Below are 22,190 nucleotides of genomic sequence, written 5' to 3'. Positions count from 1 at the left end.
GGTAATTTCACCTCTCCCCAGCCACACTTTGCTCACCTGTGAAGATGTAGTGAGATGATATATGCAAAGTATTTAGAGGGTATCTGGCACACTGGAGGTGCTCAATCAATATTGGCTATTAATAACCACAATTAAAACCTTAAATGCTTTTTTAAAAATCATCCATTTCTAACAGCATTACTGAGATGTAATTCACATACCATAAAAGCCACCTTTTAATGTGGGTGATTCAATGATTTTTCAGTACATTCAGAGAGCTATGCAACCGTCACAACGGCTGCAATCTAATTCCAGAACATTTCATCACTTCAAAAGTACACTCCGTGCCCATCAGCAGTCATTGCCATTCTGCTCTCCTTTCAGCTCCCGGGTAACTGCTATTCTCCTTTCTCTCTATAAATTTACCTATTCTAGACATTTCACATAAATAGGATCATACAATCTGTGGTCTTTTAGGACTGGTTGCTTTCATTTAGCATCATGTTTTTAAGGTTCATCTATGTTGTAGTATGTATGAGTGCTTCATTCCTTTTCTATGGCTGAACTGGGAGCCCAGTGCACGATTCGAAATCGCATGGCGCTGCCCACCTTCTGGTCTGGCCCTGCCTCCCTCCCCGGGCCCCTCAGTAGCCTCGGCCACTGCCGGTCCGGCCCTGCCTCCCTCTCCGGCCCTTGAAGCAGCTGTGACTGCTGCTGATCAGGCCCTCCTCCAGCGCAGGCACATGGAGGCCCCTGCCGCCCCGCCCCCAACTCTGCATGTGCAACCTCCTCCTGTCCAGTTGACCTGTTATGGTGTCCCAGTTAATTAGCATATTTCTCTATTATAAATATATAGATTATATAGGTAGATAGGTAGATAGATAGATAGATAGATAGATAGATAATATCCCATTGAAAGGATATAGATATACCATAATCTGTTTACCAACTATCATTTGATGGCCATGTGGGTTGTTTGTACTTTTTGGCAATTAAGAATAACATTTTTGTAAGTTTCTGTGTGGTATTAAGATTTTGTCAAATGGTGTGTTCTTTTTCTGTGTGTATGGAGATGATTGTGTGATTTCTGTCCTTTAATATATCAATATGGAGTATTACATTGACTGATTTTTGGATGTTAAACCAACATTGCATTCTTGGGATAAATCCCATTTGATCATGGTGTATAATTATTTTTATATGTCACTGAACTCTGTTTTCTAGTATTTTGTGTCTATAATTTATAAAGAATGTTGGTGTATAGTTTTCATGTAATATCTTTGTTGGGAAGGTCTCTACACTTTGGTTTCAATTTCTTTTTTTTACCAAGAATGCTTTTCAAAGGCTTGACTTGCAGCATCTTATTTTCAAGCCTCACCACCTTTCTCCACAAGCCCTTCCCAATGCCCACTCTATTCTATACTCTCTAGGTGTTTACTGACACTGATCCTTTCCCCAATCCACCCCATGTATTCATACCCTGTAAGGCCTATGTTAAATCCCTCTTTCTCTTCAAGCCTTCACAGGCCATCCAACCCCCAGAAACCTTGCCCTTTTGGGGATACCGATGTCGTGTTACAAACTAACATTTGCTTAACTGCTTACAATTTACAAAACTCATATTGCATTTAATTCTCATAATCCTGAGAAGTACATGTGTTTACTATTATTAAGCCAATTTTGTATAGAATGGAGTGGCTGGTCCATGATTTCATAGCTATAAAGTAAAAGATATTAAACCCTAAGCTTCTGGGGGCAAGAAGGAAAGTGCTCCATTTGATATATTACTTTCTAGTTTTGAGATTAAGCATTTACTTCTCAAATTCAGTCTTCCCCCCTTCAAGTAGTAACAAATATTTGTAATGCATGCTGACTACACAGCATGTACTACTTGAGGTAGCGAGGAGAAGGCCTACAGGATAGACTCCAAAGAGACTGCTACCCCCCACTCAAATTTCCCTATACAACCAAAAACTCTCATCTTCTGAAACTAAAGCTAAAAAATAACACTAAACCAGTGGTCGGCAAATTGCGGCTCGCAAGCCACATGTGGCTCTTTGGCCCCTTGAGTGTGGCTCTTCCTAAGCCTTAGGAGGACCCTAATTAAGTCAATAACAATGTACCTACCTATATAGTTTAAGTTTAAAAAAATTGGCTCTCAAAAGAAATTTCAATCGTTGTACTGTCGATATTTGGCTCTGTTGACTAATGAGTTTGCCGACCACTGCACTAAACTGATAAGCAAAGTAACTCACTCAAAGAAATTAAAAATGAGTTACTTATGGGACGAAGATACTTTTAAAATATTCTGTACTAAGTAAACCAAGAACTTTTCTGAATCTAATTGCCTTTAGAGTTGTATTCTTAAGACTTTAATTATTTCGACTGAAGTAAATAAATTTGTAACCTCATTAACTATAATATATCCAATATGAGTCAATGATAAACCATGAGAACAAGTGATCTGCCTGAAACCGAGAGAAAGAAATCAAAGAATAATATCAAAAGTAGTGAAACAATGCAATGGGGCGTCTGCTTCTGGCCACAGTGAAGTAACTAGCACTGGGCTTGCCCTTCACTGTGAACAACTAGAACATAAATGAATTTCTTCCTTCAAACGGGACGTCAGGCAGTATGGGACTATGATTGCAGAGATAAGAGAAACAAATAAGGAAAGACCTTTCTGCCAGAAGACGTTCTAGATTGTAGCCTGGGGAGGCTGAAGTAGAACAGGGTGGTCTCATTGAATTGATGAAATAGATCAGAGTTTTCAGAGACTGAGGTGGCTGAAATGTGAAGAGCTTAGTACCGGAAGGAGAGAATGAGGTGCAGAAATGTGCACGGCAGTCCCCTTGAGTCCTTGGCTGAATGCTAAGCAGGGAATACATAGGGGAAGCTCCATGGGACTAGGTGAAGAACTAAGACCAGGCCATCTACTGCTGAATAAACGCAGAGTTCCTACAGGGCTGGGAGACATCTGAGTTCTGACCAGCCAGAGTGGAAAAGACCTTGAACACCAGGAGCATTCAGTAGAAGCCCCAGAAGGACCTCAACTTAGTAATCTTACTGAATTTTTGTATGTTAGAAAAAGATAAACTAGCCCTAACAAAGCTTAAAATTAAGTGTCAAAAAAGTCAAGTTGTGCTTAACCACCTATTAGGGGGAAAAGAGCCCAGCACTGTTTAAAGGGTAACAACCAAACCTACTGTTCAATAATGTAATGGTCACAATGTCCAGTATCCTTTCAAAAAGTAACAGATATGAGAAAGCTTATATATACACACTAGTATAACATAAAGGTCAATGTTTTCCAAATTTGATGAAAACCATAAACTCATAGATCCAAGAATTTTCAATGAACCTCAACTAAGGAAAAAAATCTACAGAATCTCAATTGTTGAAAAACAGTAAAAATGTAATATCTTAAAACAGCCAGAGAAAAAACATTATGTACAGTAAAACAAAGAATGACTGCTAATTTTTCATTAGAAACAATGTAAGTCAGAAAAAACACACAGAATGACATATTTAAAGTGTTGAAGTAAAATCAAAGAAAATAAAAACTGTCAAATCAGAATTCTATTTTCAGAAAAACATCATAAAAAATAAAAACACTTTGGACAAACAAAAAGTGAGAAAATGCATCAATAACAGCCCTGAAGTATAAGAAATGTTAAAGATCTTTACACAGGAAGAAAATTATATCAGAAAAAAACTTGGGTCTACACTAAAAAAAAAAAGGAGAGGGACAGAAATGGAAAGTATGGAAGTAAATGTAAAATAATTTTGTTTTCCCGTTTTTAAAATTTTTCAAAAAGCTGACTGAACAAAAAGAGTAGTAAGGTTCTCTGTAGGGTGTATAATATGTGTAGTAACAAATTAAAGGACAAAAATAGCATAAAGGACAAGATAAGAAATGGAAGAATTCTATTGTACAGTTATTATACTACTAGAGGCTCAGTGCATAAAATTCGTGGGGGGGTGGGGTGCCTCAGCCAGCCTGCACCTTCTCCCAGTCCAGGACCTCTCAGGGGATGTCCGCCTAAGCTGGCAGTTGGACATCCCTCTCGCAGTCAGGGACCCTCACTCCTTACCGCCTGCCTGCTCACTGCCCCTTATTGCTTGGCTCGCTGCTCCTTAGCACTGCCACGGAGGCAGGAGAGGCTCCCGCCACCATCGCTGTGCTCACCAGCCATGAGCCCAGCTTCTGGCTGAGCGGCGCTCCCCCTGTGGGAGTGCACTGACCACCAGGGGGCAGCCCCTGCATTGAGCATCTGCCTCCTGGTGGTCAGTGTGCATCATAGCGACCGGTCATTCTAGTTGTTCCACTGTAACAGTCGCTTAGGCTTTTATTATATAGATGTATGAAGTAACATAATACTATTTAGTGGTAGACTCTGATTAAGATGTATATTATAATACTGAAGCAAGCACTTTAAAAAGGGCATAACTAATAATCCAAAATAGAAGATAAAATAGAGTACTCAATTCATCCAAGAGAAGGTAGAAAAAGAGGAAAAAGGGACAAAACACCAGATGGGACAAGTAGAAAACAAAAATCAAGATGGGATATTTAAATGCAACCATATCAATAATTCATTTCATATTAAACAACAACCAAAAATGGACACAGAAAAGTACATATTGTATTATTCCATTGATATGAAATTCTAGGCTAGGCAAAATGAATAAAAAGAAGTAGCAGTTGCCTGGGACCAAGGGTGTTAGTCACAAGGAGGCATGAGAAATCTTTTAGAGTATGGAAAAATTCTATATCTTGATCTGCGTGATTGTTTCATGAGTGTGTACATTTGGTACTTATATGGGTGCATTTTTGTTGGATGTAAATGATAATTCAATAAAGTATTTATAAAAGTTAAAAAAAAAAAACTTAAATGTCAAAACAGATTTGAACCAAGCAGCCTGGAAGCAAGCATTATGCTCTTACTGATTCACTACACCACATCTTGCCTGGCCAAAAAGATTAAGTCACCCATTCAACTAAGTTTCCAATACATGATATTGTGGTTTTAAAAAAAGGTGCTCAGTTTTTGGATTAAAATACCTTTGGAAGAAAAAGTTAAATGCCTAGAAATTAATTGATCAAGAAATTTGTAAGACCTTTATGATGACATTGGTGATGAACATGACGGGACAAATAAGAGATTTACACCATGTTCCTACATGAAAAGTCAATCTTGTGGCGAAAGTACTTACCCTCAATTTAATATAAACGGGTAATGTAACACCAATCCAAATTCCAATGAAAGATTTTTGGGGAAGAAGGAAAGGTGCTTAGAAAATGGATTTGAAATTTTATCTGAAAGAATGGGCAAGAATAGCCAAAAGATTTTGAGAAACCGTATAACAGGGTGTCTTGCCTACCACACTGCAACACCTATTTTATAATCTAGTAATTAAAGCAATCTGGCACCAGTGAAAGAATAGACAGATAAAATTTTGAGTCTCAAAACAGAAACATGAATATATGGAAATTTATCATATACTGTTAATGTTTTATTCAAATGAGCTGCAAAGGGATAGATTGTTTAATAAATGGTGTGGAAGGAACTGAACACTCATTTATAAAAAAAATAAACTTAGACCTCTTCTTTCATTATTTATGAAAATAAATTCCAACCAGATTAAAGATTTAAACAAAAACAAAGCCATAAAGGTACTGAAAGAAAACGTTAAGGGCCATTTGTATAATCTTGAAGAGGATCTTTAAAGATGACAGGAAGCCCAGAAGCCATTAAGAGAAAGGCTGAAAGATATGACTGTATACAAATTTAAAACTTGTGCATGACAACTCTTTTTTTAAAAAAATTAGAAAGCAACTAACACACTGAGAATATTTGTAAATTCTACAAGAAACAGAAGATTAACACAATATATAAAAAGATCTCAAAAATAAAACCATTGCTCTAATGCATTCTTGGTGATAAGCACGTTAATATATAAATATCCTTTTGTTTTGCAATTCCACTTCTAAAACATATCAAACAGAATATATATATATATATTTGTCTTAGATCTCCAAGAATTTTTATTTCAATAGTATGTGTAATAGGCTGTGTAAAAAAAGTGAAAAAATATAAATGTACATGAATGAGGGTTACACTGTATTAAATTATGATAGACTGATGCAAAAGTATTCTTGCAGCTATTAAAAAAGAATGAAGGTGATCTATAGAGGCTGACATATAAAGTCTGATATCTCATTTTGTATATTATGAACTCATTTTTATTAAAAATTATCATATAGCCAAGACTCTCAACTGACTCAACCAGGACCATTGGTTAGTTAATGAGAAAAAGGTTAAAGCATAGGGAAAGATACTTTAAGTACTTCATTTTAGTTTTAAGACTATGTACACTCATTCTGCAATCTTTCGATATAGGATCAAGGACTTTTCTTTGACTAGGGGTACACCTGTCCTTTCTTAGTAAACTATACCCTTAAAATATTGTTTAAGATTTCTGGTTTCAGTTTCTTTAAAATGCAGTGAGGACTTAAAAACATTTGCAAAGCAATCCAGGTGCACACTCTATCTAGATTTATATATTTATATTCCCCCCTGATCTTTTGCAATTGCCTTGCCCACTCTTCATTGACTGCAGTTTTTCTAAGCATCTAGCCCTTAGCAAATCTTTTCAACACATTAGACTTAGTTGAAATAGGAATAATAACTCTCTTTCACGCTCACATTTTGGGTTATGTTTCACTGAAATTTCAAAATTACTATAGTGAATACAACTAAAATAAAAGGTTGACAAACATAAAACAATAATGTGAAACTATAAATTAACATCAGGTTTATTAATCAATTTCTTGTTAAATATGTTCACATCTGTCAGTTTAACCAAGTACCATTAACTGTATCAGCTGATATACTTAAGTCCCTAGACCTGTGCTGTCCAATATAAAGCACTTGAGCCCAGCTGGCATTGCTCAGTGGTTGAGCGTCGACCTATGAACTAGGAGGTCATGTCTGATTCCCAGTCAGTGCACATGTCCAGGTTTTGGGCTCAATCACTAGTGTGGGATGTGCAGGCGGCAGCCGATCAATGATTGTCTCTCATCATAGGTGTTTCTAACTCTATCTCCCTCTCCCTCTCTGAAAGAAATAAAAATATCTTTTTAAAAATAATAATAAAGCACTTGAAAAGTCAAAATGTGAATTGAGATGTGCTGTAAATGTAAACTATATACCAGATTTTGAAGACTTCATAATGAAAAAAGAATGTAAACTACTGTGGTAATGATTTTTATATTGATCATAAATTGAAATGATAATATGAAAATACCAGATTAAATAAAATTGCCCAGCCGGCGTGGCTCAGTGGTTGAGCATCGACTTATGAACCATGAGGTCACAGTTCAATTCCCGGTTAGGGCAAATGCCCAGGTTTCAGGCTCGATCTCCAGTGGGGGACATGCAAGAGGCAGCCAATCAATGACTTTCTCTCATCATTGATGTTTCTATGTCTCTCTCCCTCTCCATTCCTCTCTGAAATCAAATATATATATTACTAAAATTAACTTAAAATGTTTCGTGTGGCTAATAGCACATTTTAAATTACAAATGTTGCTCTCATTATATTTCTATTAGGTAGCACTGCTCTAGACCTGCAAACATCCTTTGTTTGATGATGATGTCATCTGTAAAGTTCTACTTGGTAAAGTGAGTCACATTATCTTTTATCACCTCTGTTATCTCAACCCAAGACATTTTGGGGTAACATTTTATTATAAACCCTCTAAGCAAACTTGTGACTCCATGTCAGCCAGGGATCAATAAACTATGGCTCAGGGGCCAAATTTGGCCCCTTGCCTATCCAGTATGGCTCACAAGCTAAGAACACTTTTGTGATTTTAAATGGTTGAAAAACAAATTTTAAAAAGATTCATATTTTGTGAGGCATAGACATTATATGAAATTCAAATTTCAGTATCTTTCAATAAAGCTTTATGGGCCTATAGCCACGCTCAGCTTATATACTGCCTGTGGCTACTTGGTGCTACAAGGGCATAGTTGAGTAGCTGCATCAGAGACTGTAGTGCCTGCAAAGTCTACACTACTTAGCACCTGGCCTTTTTACAGAAAAAAGCTTGCTGACCTCTGCTCTATATCATCCCTTATGACTCATGGGCATTGGTAGTTGCCAGTTGCATCTACAGGATCTGGTGGAAATAAACAGAAGAGAACACTTCCCATTTTAATCTCTACCAGAGATTAGTTTAATTTCCAGCTTCTTAACTGGCTTCTGCCAATATTGTTCTTGACTCAAGAGAGTGTCCAGAAACCCAGGCATTGGGAAAGTCTCTTCTGAAATAGTTTTGTTTTTGCCTCTGTATTCCTTTTATTTCAGAAGATAATAGGGTTTTGTTTACTTGTCTGAGACAGGTTTTACACAGATGGCATCACACAGAAAAAGATCAGGGGTCTGTAGCCTCACTGGTCAACATGTGCCTTTACTTTGAGATTCGCCAGTATCCCAGCTATGACACCAATGATGTCCTTGGAGGGCTCACTGCTCCTTTGGTGGCCAGCCTCTGAGTAACATTTTCCTGTTTCTTTTAAACCCTCTACTCATGTGCAGGACTGTTCAACCCATGGTTTCCCAGGTACCTACCTCAGTAGACCCTGTGAACGCAATCTTGTCTATGCCAATGTGAGAAGCTATTGCTGCCCCAGCCGTTGGCCCATATCCTGGCAAAATATTGACGACTCCTGGTGGAAAGCCAGCCTAACAAAACAGAATGGGAGGAAGGGTGGCTTGTGAGGGCTGAAGAAGCAGGTGAAATCAGATATGCTCCAATAGGCCCCAACCGTACGGAGCAGGGGCCGCTTCTGAGGGCGGCTTCTCTTACCTCCTTGATTAGGGCTCCCATGTAGAGTGCGCTGAGTGGTGTTTGCTCTGCTGGTTTAATAACTACCGTATTGCCACAGCACAGAGCTGGAGCAATTTTCCAGGCAAACATCAGCAGGGGGAAGTTCCACTGAAAGGAAAAAACCCGCGGTTGATAGATGGAAAAATATCCCTCCGCTACTTTGTTTTCAAGCTGTGACTTCTCAGGTTTCTCAGACTACTCTTCAACATAAATCTTGTGCCACCACAAAGTGTAGATGTTTGGATTTTTTAAATTACTTCATTAAGAATAAAATAGGACTGGCCTTGAAAATCCAAATTACTATATTCCAACTACCCAGCAAAAGAAATCACACAGTGAAAAGAGAGTCTTTGTTTTGTTTTTTCATTGTTGTTATTTTATATGTTTTTAAAACTAGACTTTGGTTCCAGTAAGTTCTTGTGTATGAAAACTTTTTCTTGCATTTGTGATTTTTGTACTAGGGATTTCAGATGGGTATGAAAGCTCCCTAGTGTGGAAGAACTAGAAGAGACTATTCCAGCTGTGAATTATATTTAAGTCAATGCGTATTTCAAGGCCGTGCCTTTTACTTATATATATGTATTATCACAAAAACATGATTATAAAAATATAGTGCATCTTTCCTTTTGGAGTACGCAAAAAATTTAGTTTGTTTTCTTTCCACTGCAAAATAAGCTAATGGAGACTAAAAAATATATGTATCTGAATTTGGGGCCAAAAATGATTTTAAAAGAATATTGAGCTTGTATTGTCCTAAGCACAGGCATGAGCCTCAGGACTATCAGGTATTGCTGATCATTTCATTAAGAAAGAAAACAGAAATGCTGGTCCCCTGGCTTCAGCGGGACCACAATGTGTTTCTGCCTGAAGCATCTCAGCTGCCACCCCTGAAAGATTCTCACTGGCCCTGGCAAGCTTGCAAAAATATACAAGTGTCTTGCCTTCACCAAACACCCAATTTCTTTTCCCCTTAGTTGTTTATAAACTTGGGAGTCCACAGTGATGTTTCAATTCCATCTACAGCATATAAATCTTGGAGCGCGGTAACCGAACGGAGTGGCTGACAGGCAGCTCTTGTCCTGTCAGTGAAAGCTGCTGCCCCGAGAGTCTGGGAAGGGCCAGGAGAGCAGACTTCAGCTCCTGCAATTAAGGTAACAGACCTCACCCCTGCTCTGATCCAAGTGGGGTTTCCCGGGGAGGGGGCGGGTTTGGGGAGGAGGGGGCACCGTTCGGAGCAGAAAAACTTAAATCAAACCTCTCATTTTCTGTTTTCATTCTCTAATAAATTTCACAGTAACCCAGAGTCTATAGCTCATGAAAAGAATATTGATATCTCTAAAAAAAATTTGCCCCCCAAGCCCAAAGATGATCTTAACTCATTCTCTTATAAGAGAAAACTCCTTGTCTACAATGTAAGAGTTTAGTTTGAGCCTCCCCTGAAATCCTGGCCGGAATGATAAGCTAGCACTGTTGGAGGACCGGATGGTGTTTTGTATAGTGCCACGGCTGTGTATGAGAGAGAGGCAGAAAAAAAAGACAATGTTTAATGTTCCAATCCAAACACTAAGCACTACATCTATTTCCCTTTACAAGACACACAACAGCCCGGCATGGTTTCAATTATGACCGTGACGTTAATGGTACTGCTGTGTCTTCTGTAGAGTCTTCTATCTAGATTCTTGTGAAAAGAAACAGTGAGAAAGAATGGGATTAAAAGACCATATAAAACAATATGCCTGGAAAGATGGTGAGTCACAGTTTTAAAAAAATAAACAAGCAAATATAACAAAGCATTAATTTTCCATAAGCTGAATGGACATCCATAACCAAGGGTAGGTTATTAATACATTGGGCTTGGCTTTGCTTATTTTAATCATGAGAATTCCATGACTTGAGAACTCAACTCCTGGTAACGGAGCTGAAACCCTATTAACCTGTTCAAATAAGCATTTGCAGGGAGGCTGTTAAAGATATGTCAACAACATGAGCTCGGTTTTTTTCCCCCCAGTAATGGAAAACACACATCACTGAGATCCATGTTTTATGTATCTTTTAAGAGAACTGGTTCAAATGAAAATAAATACAAAGCATGAGGATCTACACTCACCGGGATGATCTGTCCACACACTCCAATGGGTTCATGTCTTGTGAAGGTAAAATAGTCTCCATCTGAAAGAAATGAGTATGGTCACTACCAGAGAATCCAGATCAGAAGAAAAAATGCAGAGGGAGAATTTGGGTGGCAGCAAAACCAGAAATAAAGTTGAGAAAACATCCCACTCAACCGAGTATAAAAACTGGTAGATACTTTACTTGACATAAAGTATCTCTGGTTATGGCTCCCAGACACCCAGAGTACTAACCTCAGAGGTAGAATGATGGACAAGTTGATGGCACTAGAAACAGTCTTGGGGGAGGAAGTTTTTGGGGTGGGGAGCACTAGAAAATATTCACTACTAAATTTTATATTAAATATTTAAATAATACTTATATGTAGAACACTTATTTGATTTAAAAACTGAGATACCTCAAAATTTTCAAATGCACTTCCTGAGCCCTTGGATGCAGGCATATGAAGGCTTAATTTTAAGAAGACCAAAGTCCACTTCAAAGAAAACTCCATCAATAACCCAAAGCTTCCACCCCCAAACTAGCCATGGAAACAAGGACGATTTAATAACCTTGTTTTCCTTATAGGGACAACAGGTAACTGGAATAATTATCCAGGAAAGTCAAACCAAATTCTCCTTTAGGAAAATGCCATTATGTTTATGTGAATTACGTTAAATGGCTAATTGAAATAACCAGAGAAAGAACGGCGCATTTTTTAGCATAGGGCTTTCCCTTTCTGGTCCTGGGCAAAACCTTTGTTTTTCCCTCAATTGCCAACCTTTTGGCCACTTGACTGATATGTTTTCTCTCTCAAAAGCCGTCCCTCCGGGAAAGTGAGGACACTGGGTTAACCCTCATGAAGAGCATCCTGGGGGTAGGCAGGGGTGCAGGTGGGGACAGGAGGGGGTATGGGCTGGGGGAAGAGAAAATGATGTGACTGTTTATCATTATCTCTAAACACCTCTGAATCACTAATATTTATCATACAGAATTGTTTTAAATTCAAAATCATACATTTTAAAATAATTAAAGGTTGCTCTCTCTCTCTTTTTCCTGGACCTCTTCCCAGAATTAACAGCTATCTGTTACTGGTAGCATTCTTTTATTCCACCCCACCTCTCATTTCTTAAAATGCAAATAGCATCATATTATTCAGTCTTCTATATTTTATCTTTTTTCCACTTCTTTTCACATAAATCTAACATATTTAACTGCTGAATGTTATTCCACTGGCTCAATAATGGTACTACCTACAAACGATCCTGAGGGACACCGAGACTGCTTTCAGTTTAGGCTATCTATCTATAATAATAAAAGTGTAATATGCTAATTAGACCAGACAGCTGAATGACCTTCCGGACATCATTCCGGATGTCCTTTCGGATGAAGCTGTGGTGGCGGGGCTGAGGCAGAGGCAGTTAGGGGCAATCAGGCAGGCAGGCAAGTGATTATGGGCAATAAGGTAGGCAGGCGAGTGGTTAGGGGTGATCAGGCAGGCAGGCAAGTGGTTAAGGGTGATCAGGCAGGCAGGCAGGCCAGTGGTTAGGAGTAAGCAGTCCCGGATTGCGAGAGGGATGTCCCAGATTGCAAGAGGGATGTCATGGATTGTGAGAGGGTGCAGGCCAGGCTGAGGGAACCCACGCCCCCCCCATGCCCGAATTTCGTGCACTGGGCCTCTAGTATATATATAAAAGTCTAAACGACCAAATGACCAAACGACCAGTTGCTATGATATGCACTGAACACGAGGAGACAGATGCTCAATGCAGGAGCTGCCCCTTGGTGGTCAAGACATTCCCACAGCCAACCTCCTGTGGCCAGCCAACATCCCACGGTCCCTCCCCCAGGTGGGCTGGCCCCGATAACTGGCAAGTCCTACGGACCCCACCTGTGCACGAATTCATGCACCAGGCCTCTAGTTATAAATAAAGCTGTAAACACTATCATTTTATATACCTTAGTTTTGTGTGCAGACGACTCAAGAATTCTCATACATGTCATTCTTTACAGTAATGCCAGCTACTACCCTTCTTCAATTTATAAATCTCTGTAAAGGTGGGGTTTTTATGTTAATACCTTTTTATGTTTCAGATTTTTTTTCCAGTAGCTATAAATGTGATGTCAGGCTCTTCTTCCAGGGAAGGTTTTCCATGGGGAGCAGTAATACCCATCAATAGGCTAAAGAGTTTCAATTCCAAGGAAATCCTTCCCAAGTAAACTCTAGTTTGGCTAAGGTGATGGATTCAGGTGGATAATCACAAACCAGAAAAATCAAGATAGAGTACAAATGGGCTGAGGAAAATATGGGAAGAGGAACTGAAGAACAACACAGGTGCTTGCTTTAGAAGCACATGTGGGAACGTAACGGTTCAGAGGAAATCCACAAGGCACTTGTGCAAGCACAGCACCGTGACTCATAAAGCATTTCCCCGTCTACGTGCTAAGTGCTTAAGAACTTAGTGGTATTACTTATATGATTTTGAAAGTTACTGAAAAATGAAAGAGAAGGGAAAAAGTGTAGGCAAAATCTTAAAAACTGACCTCATGAGGAACTCTGTAATTATGTCCCCAGAGAAACTGAGTGTGGGGAATGAAACTTTCCTGAATAAACAGCTCACAGATTGGACAATTAGCTAAAGGCTGGCTCAGAGAAAGGAACTGAAGAATCTTCTGCCCCTACAGTTCCTCTAAGTAGTCAATAAAGAAATACAGGCTTGGTGCTTGAATCTTTCCAACGGAGCACGGAGTGAAAGAGATAAAGAAAGGACCATAGACCTTGAATTCAGTCTGTATTCCAGTCTGGTCAGCGCAAGGTGATTCTGGACACCCCTAGCCTGATCTGGGGCCCTGGCAAACACAGTAGCTGTGCCTTCTACGTGCATCCTTGTCTAAGGCTAAAGGCACTTCAGGTAGTACGACCCGCTCCAAAGCCCACCAAGCTTCCAGACTGAAGTTATCCAAACACCAATCGCTCAAGAACCATCTTTTATCATTTCTGCTATATCCAAGTATAACTACTCTATTACTTACTCAATCTGTTAAATCAATTCATCTTTCAAATATATATACATGGCTACTTGTTAGCATCACCTTAAAGAGAATCTATGAAGCAACTGGTTTCATGAGTTAGCAATCTTTTCTTCTGATTTCTTCAAACCTAATAATTAAAATAAAAAACGTTCACTACTTTACTGTGTAGAGTCACCTTGCATGCTACAGGCGCCAGGTGGTGTGCTATATTGTACTTCTCAAGTTTAAAAGTGTACACAAAGCCCCTGGAGGTCTTGTTGCAATGCAGGCTCTGAGTCAGGAAGTCTGGGGGACCTGAGACTCTGCAAGCTCCCAGGTGATGCCGGCACTTCTGACCCACAGATCACACTGAGAGTAGCGAGGTTCAGTGGAACCAAGAGGGTAAATGGGAGTCGACAGGCATCGTGATGACCTACAGCCGCTTCACGCTGACTTCATTTCTGTTTGTTTATTTTTGCCTCTCTGGTAACTCAACTAATTTGCCTGAAAGGAGTCTGAAGTGTAGGGGAATCTGATCAATGTTTTTAATACTTTTAAAATAGCAAAATATGAACAAAACATATATATTTCTATGGAGCCTTACAAAATATTTTCACATTCTTATTTCATGTTCAAAACAATTTGATGAGATAAAAAACACAGCAAATGTTATTATCAGCATTTTATAAATAGAGAAAATATGGCACAGGTAGGTTAAGCTCAGAGTCATATAACTGGTTAAATTGTGGCTCCTGGACTTGAAACTAGGTCATCAGATTTCAAGTTCATTACCCTTAGAAACATATTAAAGACTCTTTTGTGAATAAGGTGTTGGATTTAGGTGGATCTCACAAATCATAGGACCCGTGTTATGTCAACAAGTTCAAATGGGGTAAAATGACAACTCTTTTGTAAAAGGTGAGGATGACTCTTTGAGGATCTGGAATGTGGACACAGAGAACTCACAGAAACTCCAGCATCTTAAGGTATACAGGGAACACTGCAGAGCAACACCCCCTTGCCTCAGTGGGCTGGGCGGGGGGGAGCAGGGCACAAGGCTGAACGCCTCTCTCCCCTTTTCCTAGGCAAGTTGACTCACAGGAGCAACAGTAATAACCTCTCTCTCTCCCTTCTACACCTAAGGTAATACATAATGAGTACTCTCATCTGCTAGAAGAAAAATTACCACCCGTTTTCCCATCTTTTATGTAAATAACTAGAGGCCTGATGCATGAAAATCGTGCAAGGGGCTCGGCCCTTGCAGCCCCGGCTGCCTTGGCTGGACCTTGCAGCCCTGACTTCATCCGGAAGGTCATCCGGACAATCGTCTGGAAGGATGTTCGGATGGTCGTTCTGCTGTTCGGTCTAATATATTAGGTCTTTATTATATAGGATGCTCCCCAAGTACAGCAAGATGACTTAAAGTTTGTTCCCTTCATTTCTCATGGGCTTGATGTAGAAAACATCTCCACCCAAACACAGACTCTCTACTTGGGGCTGCGATGATCTTAGGTCTTCTTACCAACCATGAAGCAGAGAGAACCAGACTCAGCATGGAGGCCTGCATTTGATGAAGACACCAAAAAAAATGTTCTGAATCCCACAGCCTGAACTGACAAGTCAGAACATAATAACTATGGTGGAGAAAACTAAAGAAAAGATGAGATACCGAAACAGAAATACTAAATCACATGTGTAAGGCTTTTATCTCTCAGCCTCTTTCCCATTTCACTCAAGAAAGTAAAATTATAGAGTAAGATATCACTCTTACAGGAGTTTAAGACTCACCCAGAGACAACTTCTCTGATGTGTTTTACACCTGAGTGTTTACACAGCATGAGGATTATAAATTTCTTACAATTAAAGACATTATCATACTACTAGAGGCGTGGTGCACGAGATTCGTGCACCCGGTGGGTGTGGACCCTCAGCCCAGCCTGCACCTTCTCACAGTCCAGGAGCCCTTGGGGTATGTCCAACTGACAAATTAGGCCCACCCCCCATGTCAGTCAGACATCCTTAGTGCTGCGGAGGCCAGCTTCTGGCTGAGCGGCGCTCCCCCTGTGGGAGCACACTGACCACCAGGGGGCAGCTCCTATGTTGAGCATCTGCCCCCTGGTGGTCAGTGTGTGTCATAGCAACCGGTCGTTCCACGGTTCAGTCGATTTGCATATTACCCTTTGATTATATAGGATAAATTTGGTTGAATTTTGGATCAAATTTTATAGGTGTAGATTGAGCCATTTCTAGAATTATATTGTCTTCTTCCCTAGAAATGAGTAATAAACTTCCTCTGTATTTGTGAAATGCACTTAAGTTACTGTTCTATGTTTTTTGAGGGGAACTCAACAAATTACATAGGAGAGCCTTGGCTGGTTTGGCTCAGTGAATAGAGTGTCGGCCTGTGAACCAAAGGGTCCTGGGTTTGATTCCAGTCAAGGGCATGTGCCTTGGTTGCAGGCTCCTCCCCAGCCTGGGCCCTGGTCAGGGCATGTGCAGAAGGCAACCAATCGATGTGTTTCTCTCATATTGATATTTCTCTCTGTCTTTCCCTTTCTCTTCCACTCTCTCTTAAAATCAATGAGCAAGTATCCTTGGGTGAGGATTAAAAAGAAAAAATTACACAGGAGAGAGAGCAATTATTTAGTTAATTATAACAATTTAATTATTTGGATTATCCCTTCAGAGTAAACATTATTTCTTAAAGCAAATTTTATAGTTACTTGAAAAAAAATTTTTAAAGAATTCTCATAAGCATATCTGACATTGACACAATCTATACAAAAACTAGACAGTATAATTGGGCAATATGTACAGTCAATAAATCAGAAAAATCTAAAATGTGCCAGAAATTGAGAAGTTTATCCAAAATGGACTGCAAGAACTAGCTCTCAGTTACATTACAATACTAAGAGTATTTGAAGAACTGCAGTTAGTTTGATATACCTGGTCACACTAAAAATTAGTTTGTTTGACAGCATAAAAATCTGTACAGCAGTCAGTGAGTGGGAGGTCATCTCCCCGTCTCCAGTATTAAAACAATTAGACCAGCTACCCTGAACCATCCCGTCATGTCCCCTGGCAGATTCCTATGTATTCTGACACTGAACAGATACTGAACAGGCCTCGCAGAACAGTTTACGGCTATAATGATAAACTATAAACACCTATACAAACACTGAGACTTTACATTACTTCTCTGAACCTCAGTTTCTTTGTCTGAAAAATGAGGAGATTGGCCTTAGGAATCCTTGAGGTCTTTGCAGCCTTAAACCTCTCAAAGAGGTTACATGTGAAACAGTAACTTCATGACCTCCTGTCACCACCAATTCAGGTCCCACTAACTACCCTGATTCTTCTTAGGTGGGCAGAACAAATAGCTCCCCCATCTCAGGGAACAATAAGATTTCACCATATGTGCCCTTCGTTAATAGCACTAAACTAGATGTAGCTGTTGAAGGCAAAGCCTTAGGATCTGAGTCAATGTCTGAGCACTTTTTACCGATTGTTTCATTTAACGCATAAAACTGAAAAGGAATGGAAGTGGATAAATAATTACATATGACCTGAGTAGGTTTTAACCTTTTCTGTAGGCTAATAGAAAGCCATTCTGTAGGAATTCAGCTTAAAGCATGAACTATATTTTCTCTGCTTACATATCACAAAATCAATAAAATCAACACTAGGTAGTTACAGAGGAAAACCTTATGGAAATCAATTAACCTCCATTTCTCCCTTCATTAATTGCAAACAAGTTTTGATCCTCCATCATAAAGAGTTTGTGGACATGAGAGAATATAGGTTTAAAATGATCAAAATGGGGAAAATAATACTTTGCCTGCTGGGTTGCTATGAGATTAGAGATGATATAATGAGCACAAATAAGGTGTTCACTAAATCATAGTAATGGTTATTATTTATCAACATAATTAGAAGTGCCATCGTAGCAGGGTCAGAGCACAGGATTTATGGTCAGAGACAACAGCTCCACTGAGCATCATGGCAGGAAATGACAGACAGTTCTGTGCAGGAAAAAGCATCAAGACCTTCATGAATCACGCGGATACTGCATGATTCTGGGATAACATCCACTGTGGGCCTTGAGTGGGATGCAATGGAGAGGAATGGGAGAGGCTCTCAAGTCAGAAGAAGCAGCTGTCCAGTGGATGGCTCAGAATGCTCATGCCATAACCCTTTTCTCCTCCTCCCAAATATTAGGGAGGCTACCCTACGAGGGGGTGGGGGAGGAAGCAGATACTTGCTCTCCCCAACTGATTGTCCATCATGTAATCAAAGTGCAATTTTGATCATGGCATTCATGTGTTTAAAATAATTCAGTGACTCACCATTGGAATAAAATGTGCAGCATAGTTTTCCCAGCCCCAGAGCCCCACTGTCTTCTATATCTGGCTATACTTTCAGAGCCTCTTCCACTCTGTACTCTCCTCCCTCCATGTTTGCACAGGCATTGCCACCATCTGTGATGGCCCTATCTCCATCTTTACTTACCTACCTTTCAGGTATCATCTTGTTCATCTCAACTCCTTCTCAATGAAACCTTAATACCGGCTAAGATTGCCTCTCCTATGGATTCCCATTGAACTTCATGCTTCCACATCTGAACAAACCACACTGCACTGCATTTGCTTGTCTACTTTTTGCTTTTCCTTACTATTTTATGAGCATCTTACTTACTCACCTTTGTAGTCCCCAATGCTTAACACAGGACCTGAGAGAGAAGGTGCCCGCTCCGTGCTGGTCTCTATCCTCTCCTTGCTACTCAAGGCAGAGGCCCCGCAGCCCAGGCATCACTTGGCAGCGGGTTAGGAATACAGAATCTCAGGCCCCACCCCAGACCTATTCAATCAGAAACTGCACTTGAAGATCCCAGGTGGTACACAGGCATAATAAAGTTTGAGAAGAACTGCTCTAAGCCATCTGCACTATCAGCCAACCATCCCCTTTTTATAAACCAACTAGGGGAGCTCCAGTTGCGCAATCGGTTAGCGTGCGGTACTTATAAACCAACTAGAGGCCCAGTGCACAAATTCGTGCATGGCTGGGGTCCTGCCAGCCCACCCCGATGGGGGCTGATTGGGGACGGGGCCAGCTAGGGGGAGGGGCCGCGGGCAGTTGGCCAGCTGTCCCTGCCCCCAATCAGGCCCGTTGGCCAGCTGCAGTGGGCGTCATAGCGACCAGTCATTCTGATCATTCCAGGGTTCTGATTGTTGGCTATATATATATATATATATATATATATATATATATACTCTTCAGTCTAGGAAGGCCTCACAGGGCACTTCCAGGATCCCAGCATTACTTCACACTCTTCCTAGTTTGCGCAGGGAGAGCAGGCTGTGTTCCAGAGAACACCGGTAGAGTACCTGGCACCGGACTTGGCAACCTCCAGGAGCCACTCAATAAGCATGTATTTTCTTTCCTTATATCTATTCACACTCCCATCCACATAGCTCTTTCAGTCGGTCCCTTTCCTGCCATAACTCTTCCTCCCAGTAGGTAAAATGGATCCTCTAGTGAGCCTAGTCACCAGGCTCTACTGTTAAAATTTCAGCTCTACAACTCTAGCTGGGTTAGTTAGAAAAACTGTGTAACTTCCCTAGGCCTCAGCTTCCTCCTCTGTCAGTGAGGAGGTTAATAACAGTGCCTTCCTTTTGGGGTGCTGGGCAAGCACTCCATGTGGTATTTGCTACCCCTAATAGTCACGCTCAGGTCAGGAACTTTCCACCAACCAGCTCAGTCTGGATAGTTCCTCTCTCCTTTAAAGGAATACAGTACTGATAGGCCGAACCACATGACTTAACAAAAAAGAAAAAGAAAGGCATCAGGATGGTTGTTGTTTTTATAGATTGTGAAAGTAATTCATGGTCAATATGGAAAAATATTTTTTTAAAAGAAGTACGTCACCCATAATCTCACCACCAAGAGAAAACAACTGTTAACATTTTAGAGTATTTCCTTCTAAACAAAATAGATCTTATGTTTCAGGAGGGAAAGAACTATGCCTTAATCTTCTCAGAATTTTCCCAGACTTCCCCACACCCGAGGCCTCTCCCCGGCTCCGAACCTAACCTAGCCCAGTGCTGAGCACTCAGCAGCTGACAAACACATACCTGTTCCTTGGCTGACTGATGTATTGATGTAAGTGGCTTGACCCTGCACTTATATGTGAACTGTCTATGTGTAGAAATAGGGTCATTATCCGAGTGATGTAATCTGTTTGGCTCTTTGTTCGGTTCAGTCTGCTATACGTGTGCTCATATCTGCATTCTATGTGACTGCTCCTTGTGTTTGGTGGTGAAAAGTGTGTTTCCGGTGGGGTCTCCTGTTTCCTTTTCCAATGTACTCAGATTTCACATACCTACAGGAATGGTCATCCCGTGAATTTTATCAGCCCAGCCTGCGTAATACCGAAGCGTTTTGATGACTCCCTGCAAATCCACATAAAAAGCTTGCAGGAACGGTTTGCCACCATTGAGGGATTCCATGGTCTGCGGGAAAAGAAACAGAGAGAACTTTCCAGTGATACGCTATATAATTTCTGGAGCAGAAGAAAAAAGAAAGCGAGAGAGCACAGATGAATATGGACAGTGATGCATACCTGGTCAACTCTGATTTCTCAAATACAAAGATTTCAGTACTGCCAGTTTAGTTTAGTTTCCAGTAAAAATCACAATGACTATATCTGTGCATGTTCTTGGGCTTGCGTGCTCCCAGTAATCACTATCCAAGTGCATAAACACGAGATTTCTTCAATTGGTGATAAACAAATACTCTCTGGTCAAACCACCTTCTCTTATATTAGTGATCAGAGCTGGGGAGGGAGGGGGTCAAAGTCCACACCAGTAATCTGAGTCCACAAAGAGGAGCAGGGACATGGGCTTTTATGCAACTGATGAGAATATAAAACGTTTTCCACAGCTGCCAAGACCCCTGCTGAGGAATGGAATATCCACGGCGCACAGTGAGTTTATTTATTGCCACCAAATAAACAAGGTCTCCTCCAGGGAAGCTCAGACTTTAACTACTCGAGGGCTGCTTTTTTGTAAATATTTATGTTAGCAACCATTATATATTGAGAGTGAAGTATCTGGTTCATTTAATAAAAATAGAGAAATAAGGCAGTTTTAGATTATAAATGTTATTATTTTAACCACATGTTCCTAAAGTGGTTAAATCCGTAACAAAAAGAACTAGAAATGAATACACTGAAGTGAGAAAAGAGTACTTTGACTTGAGAAATATTAACAGTGTTGCAAGGTGAACAAATGAAAGAAACAAAACATGTTTGTAATCTCATGTCCTTTTCTATAAGGACATTTTATAAAACGTAGTGGTATGAAAACTGAGCACTGAAAACTAAAATTGAAATATTCTCCATCCCATAACATGAAAATACCATTATTTACAGTGCAACTTATCCACTTACTGTGTGCATAAGATGAAATTCGTTTTAAAATATCATGTTACTTAGCTTCTTTTTCTGACTGACTTATTTTGCTTAGCATAGTATTCTCAAGCTAAGAACCATATGATGTCATTCATATGTGGCATATAAAACTGAAACCCATAGATGCAAACAATAATGTGGTGGTTACCACAGAGAGGTGGGTGGGAAGGTGGTAAAGGATACAGGGGGCCTAATACATGGTGATGGACGATGATTTGACTTTGAATTGGGAGCACACAATGCAATATACAGATCATGTATCATAGAAATGTACACTTGAAACTTATATGATCCTATTAACCGTGTCACCTCAAAAAAATAAATGAAATATTGTGTTACTTATCACTGTACATTGACTCACCTTTTTTTAAAAAAAATATATTTTATTGATTCTTTACAGAGAGCAAGGGAGAGAGATAGAGAGCCAGAAACATCGATGAGAGAGAAACATCGATCAGCTGCCTCCTGCACATCTCCCACTGGGGATGTGCCCGCAACCCAGGTACATGCCCTTGACCGGAATCGAACCTGGGACCCTTCAGTCCGCAGGCCGACGCTCTATCCACTGAGCCAAACCGGTTTCGGCAACTCACCTTTATTAAAAGAAATCAAATTACTTCCTAGTACTTTTTATAATATTTAAATGTTCATGAGATGAGCATTACATTCTCCATGTCTAGCATAGAGCCCTCTACACAGCACAGAGTGCAATAGAGTCAATAA

General features: G+C 40.1%; 1 protein-coding gene across 1 annotated transcript in view; it reads right to left on the bottom strand.

The window, feature by feature from the left end:
• Positions 1-22,190, bottom strand: part of ALDH1A2 (aldehyde dehydrogenase 1 family member A2) — a 95,929-nt gene that overhangs the window by 29,937 nt on the left and 43,802 nt on the right. The window contains exons 4-7 of the mRNA XM_070421893.1: positions 20,379-20,508; positions 10,986-11,047; positions 8,858-8,986; positions 8,620-8,733 (exon numbers count right to left, since the gene is read on the bottom strand). Coding sequence (XP_070277994.1) covers positions 8,620-8,733; positions 8,858-8,986; positions 10,986-11,047; positions 20,379-20,508 — 435 coding nt within the window. The remainder of the gene's footprint in view (positions 1-8,619; positions 8,734-8,857; positions 8,987-10,985; positions 11,048-20,378; positions 20,509-22,190) is intronic.

This window comes from Myotis yumanensis, unplaced genomic scaffold (assembly GCF_028538775.1).
Source record: "Myotis yumanensis isolate MYYU_CA2020_CCGP unplaced genomic scaffold, mMyoYum1.0.hap1 SCAF_1, whole genome shotgun sequence".
Lineage (NCBI taxonomy): Eukaryota > Metazoa > Chordata > Mammalia > Chiroptera > Vespertilionidae > Myotis > Myotis yumanensis.
Note: the sequence above shows the minus strand (reverse complement) of the source record. Positions and strands in the feature narration are given on the sequence as shown.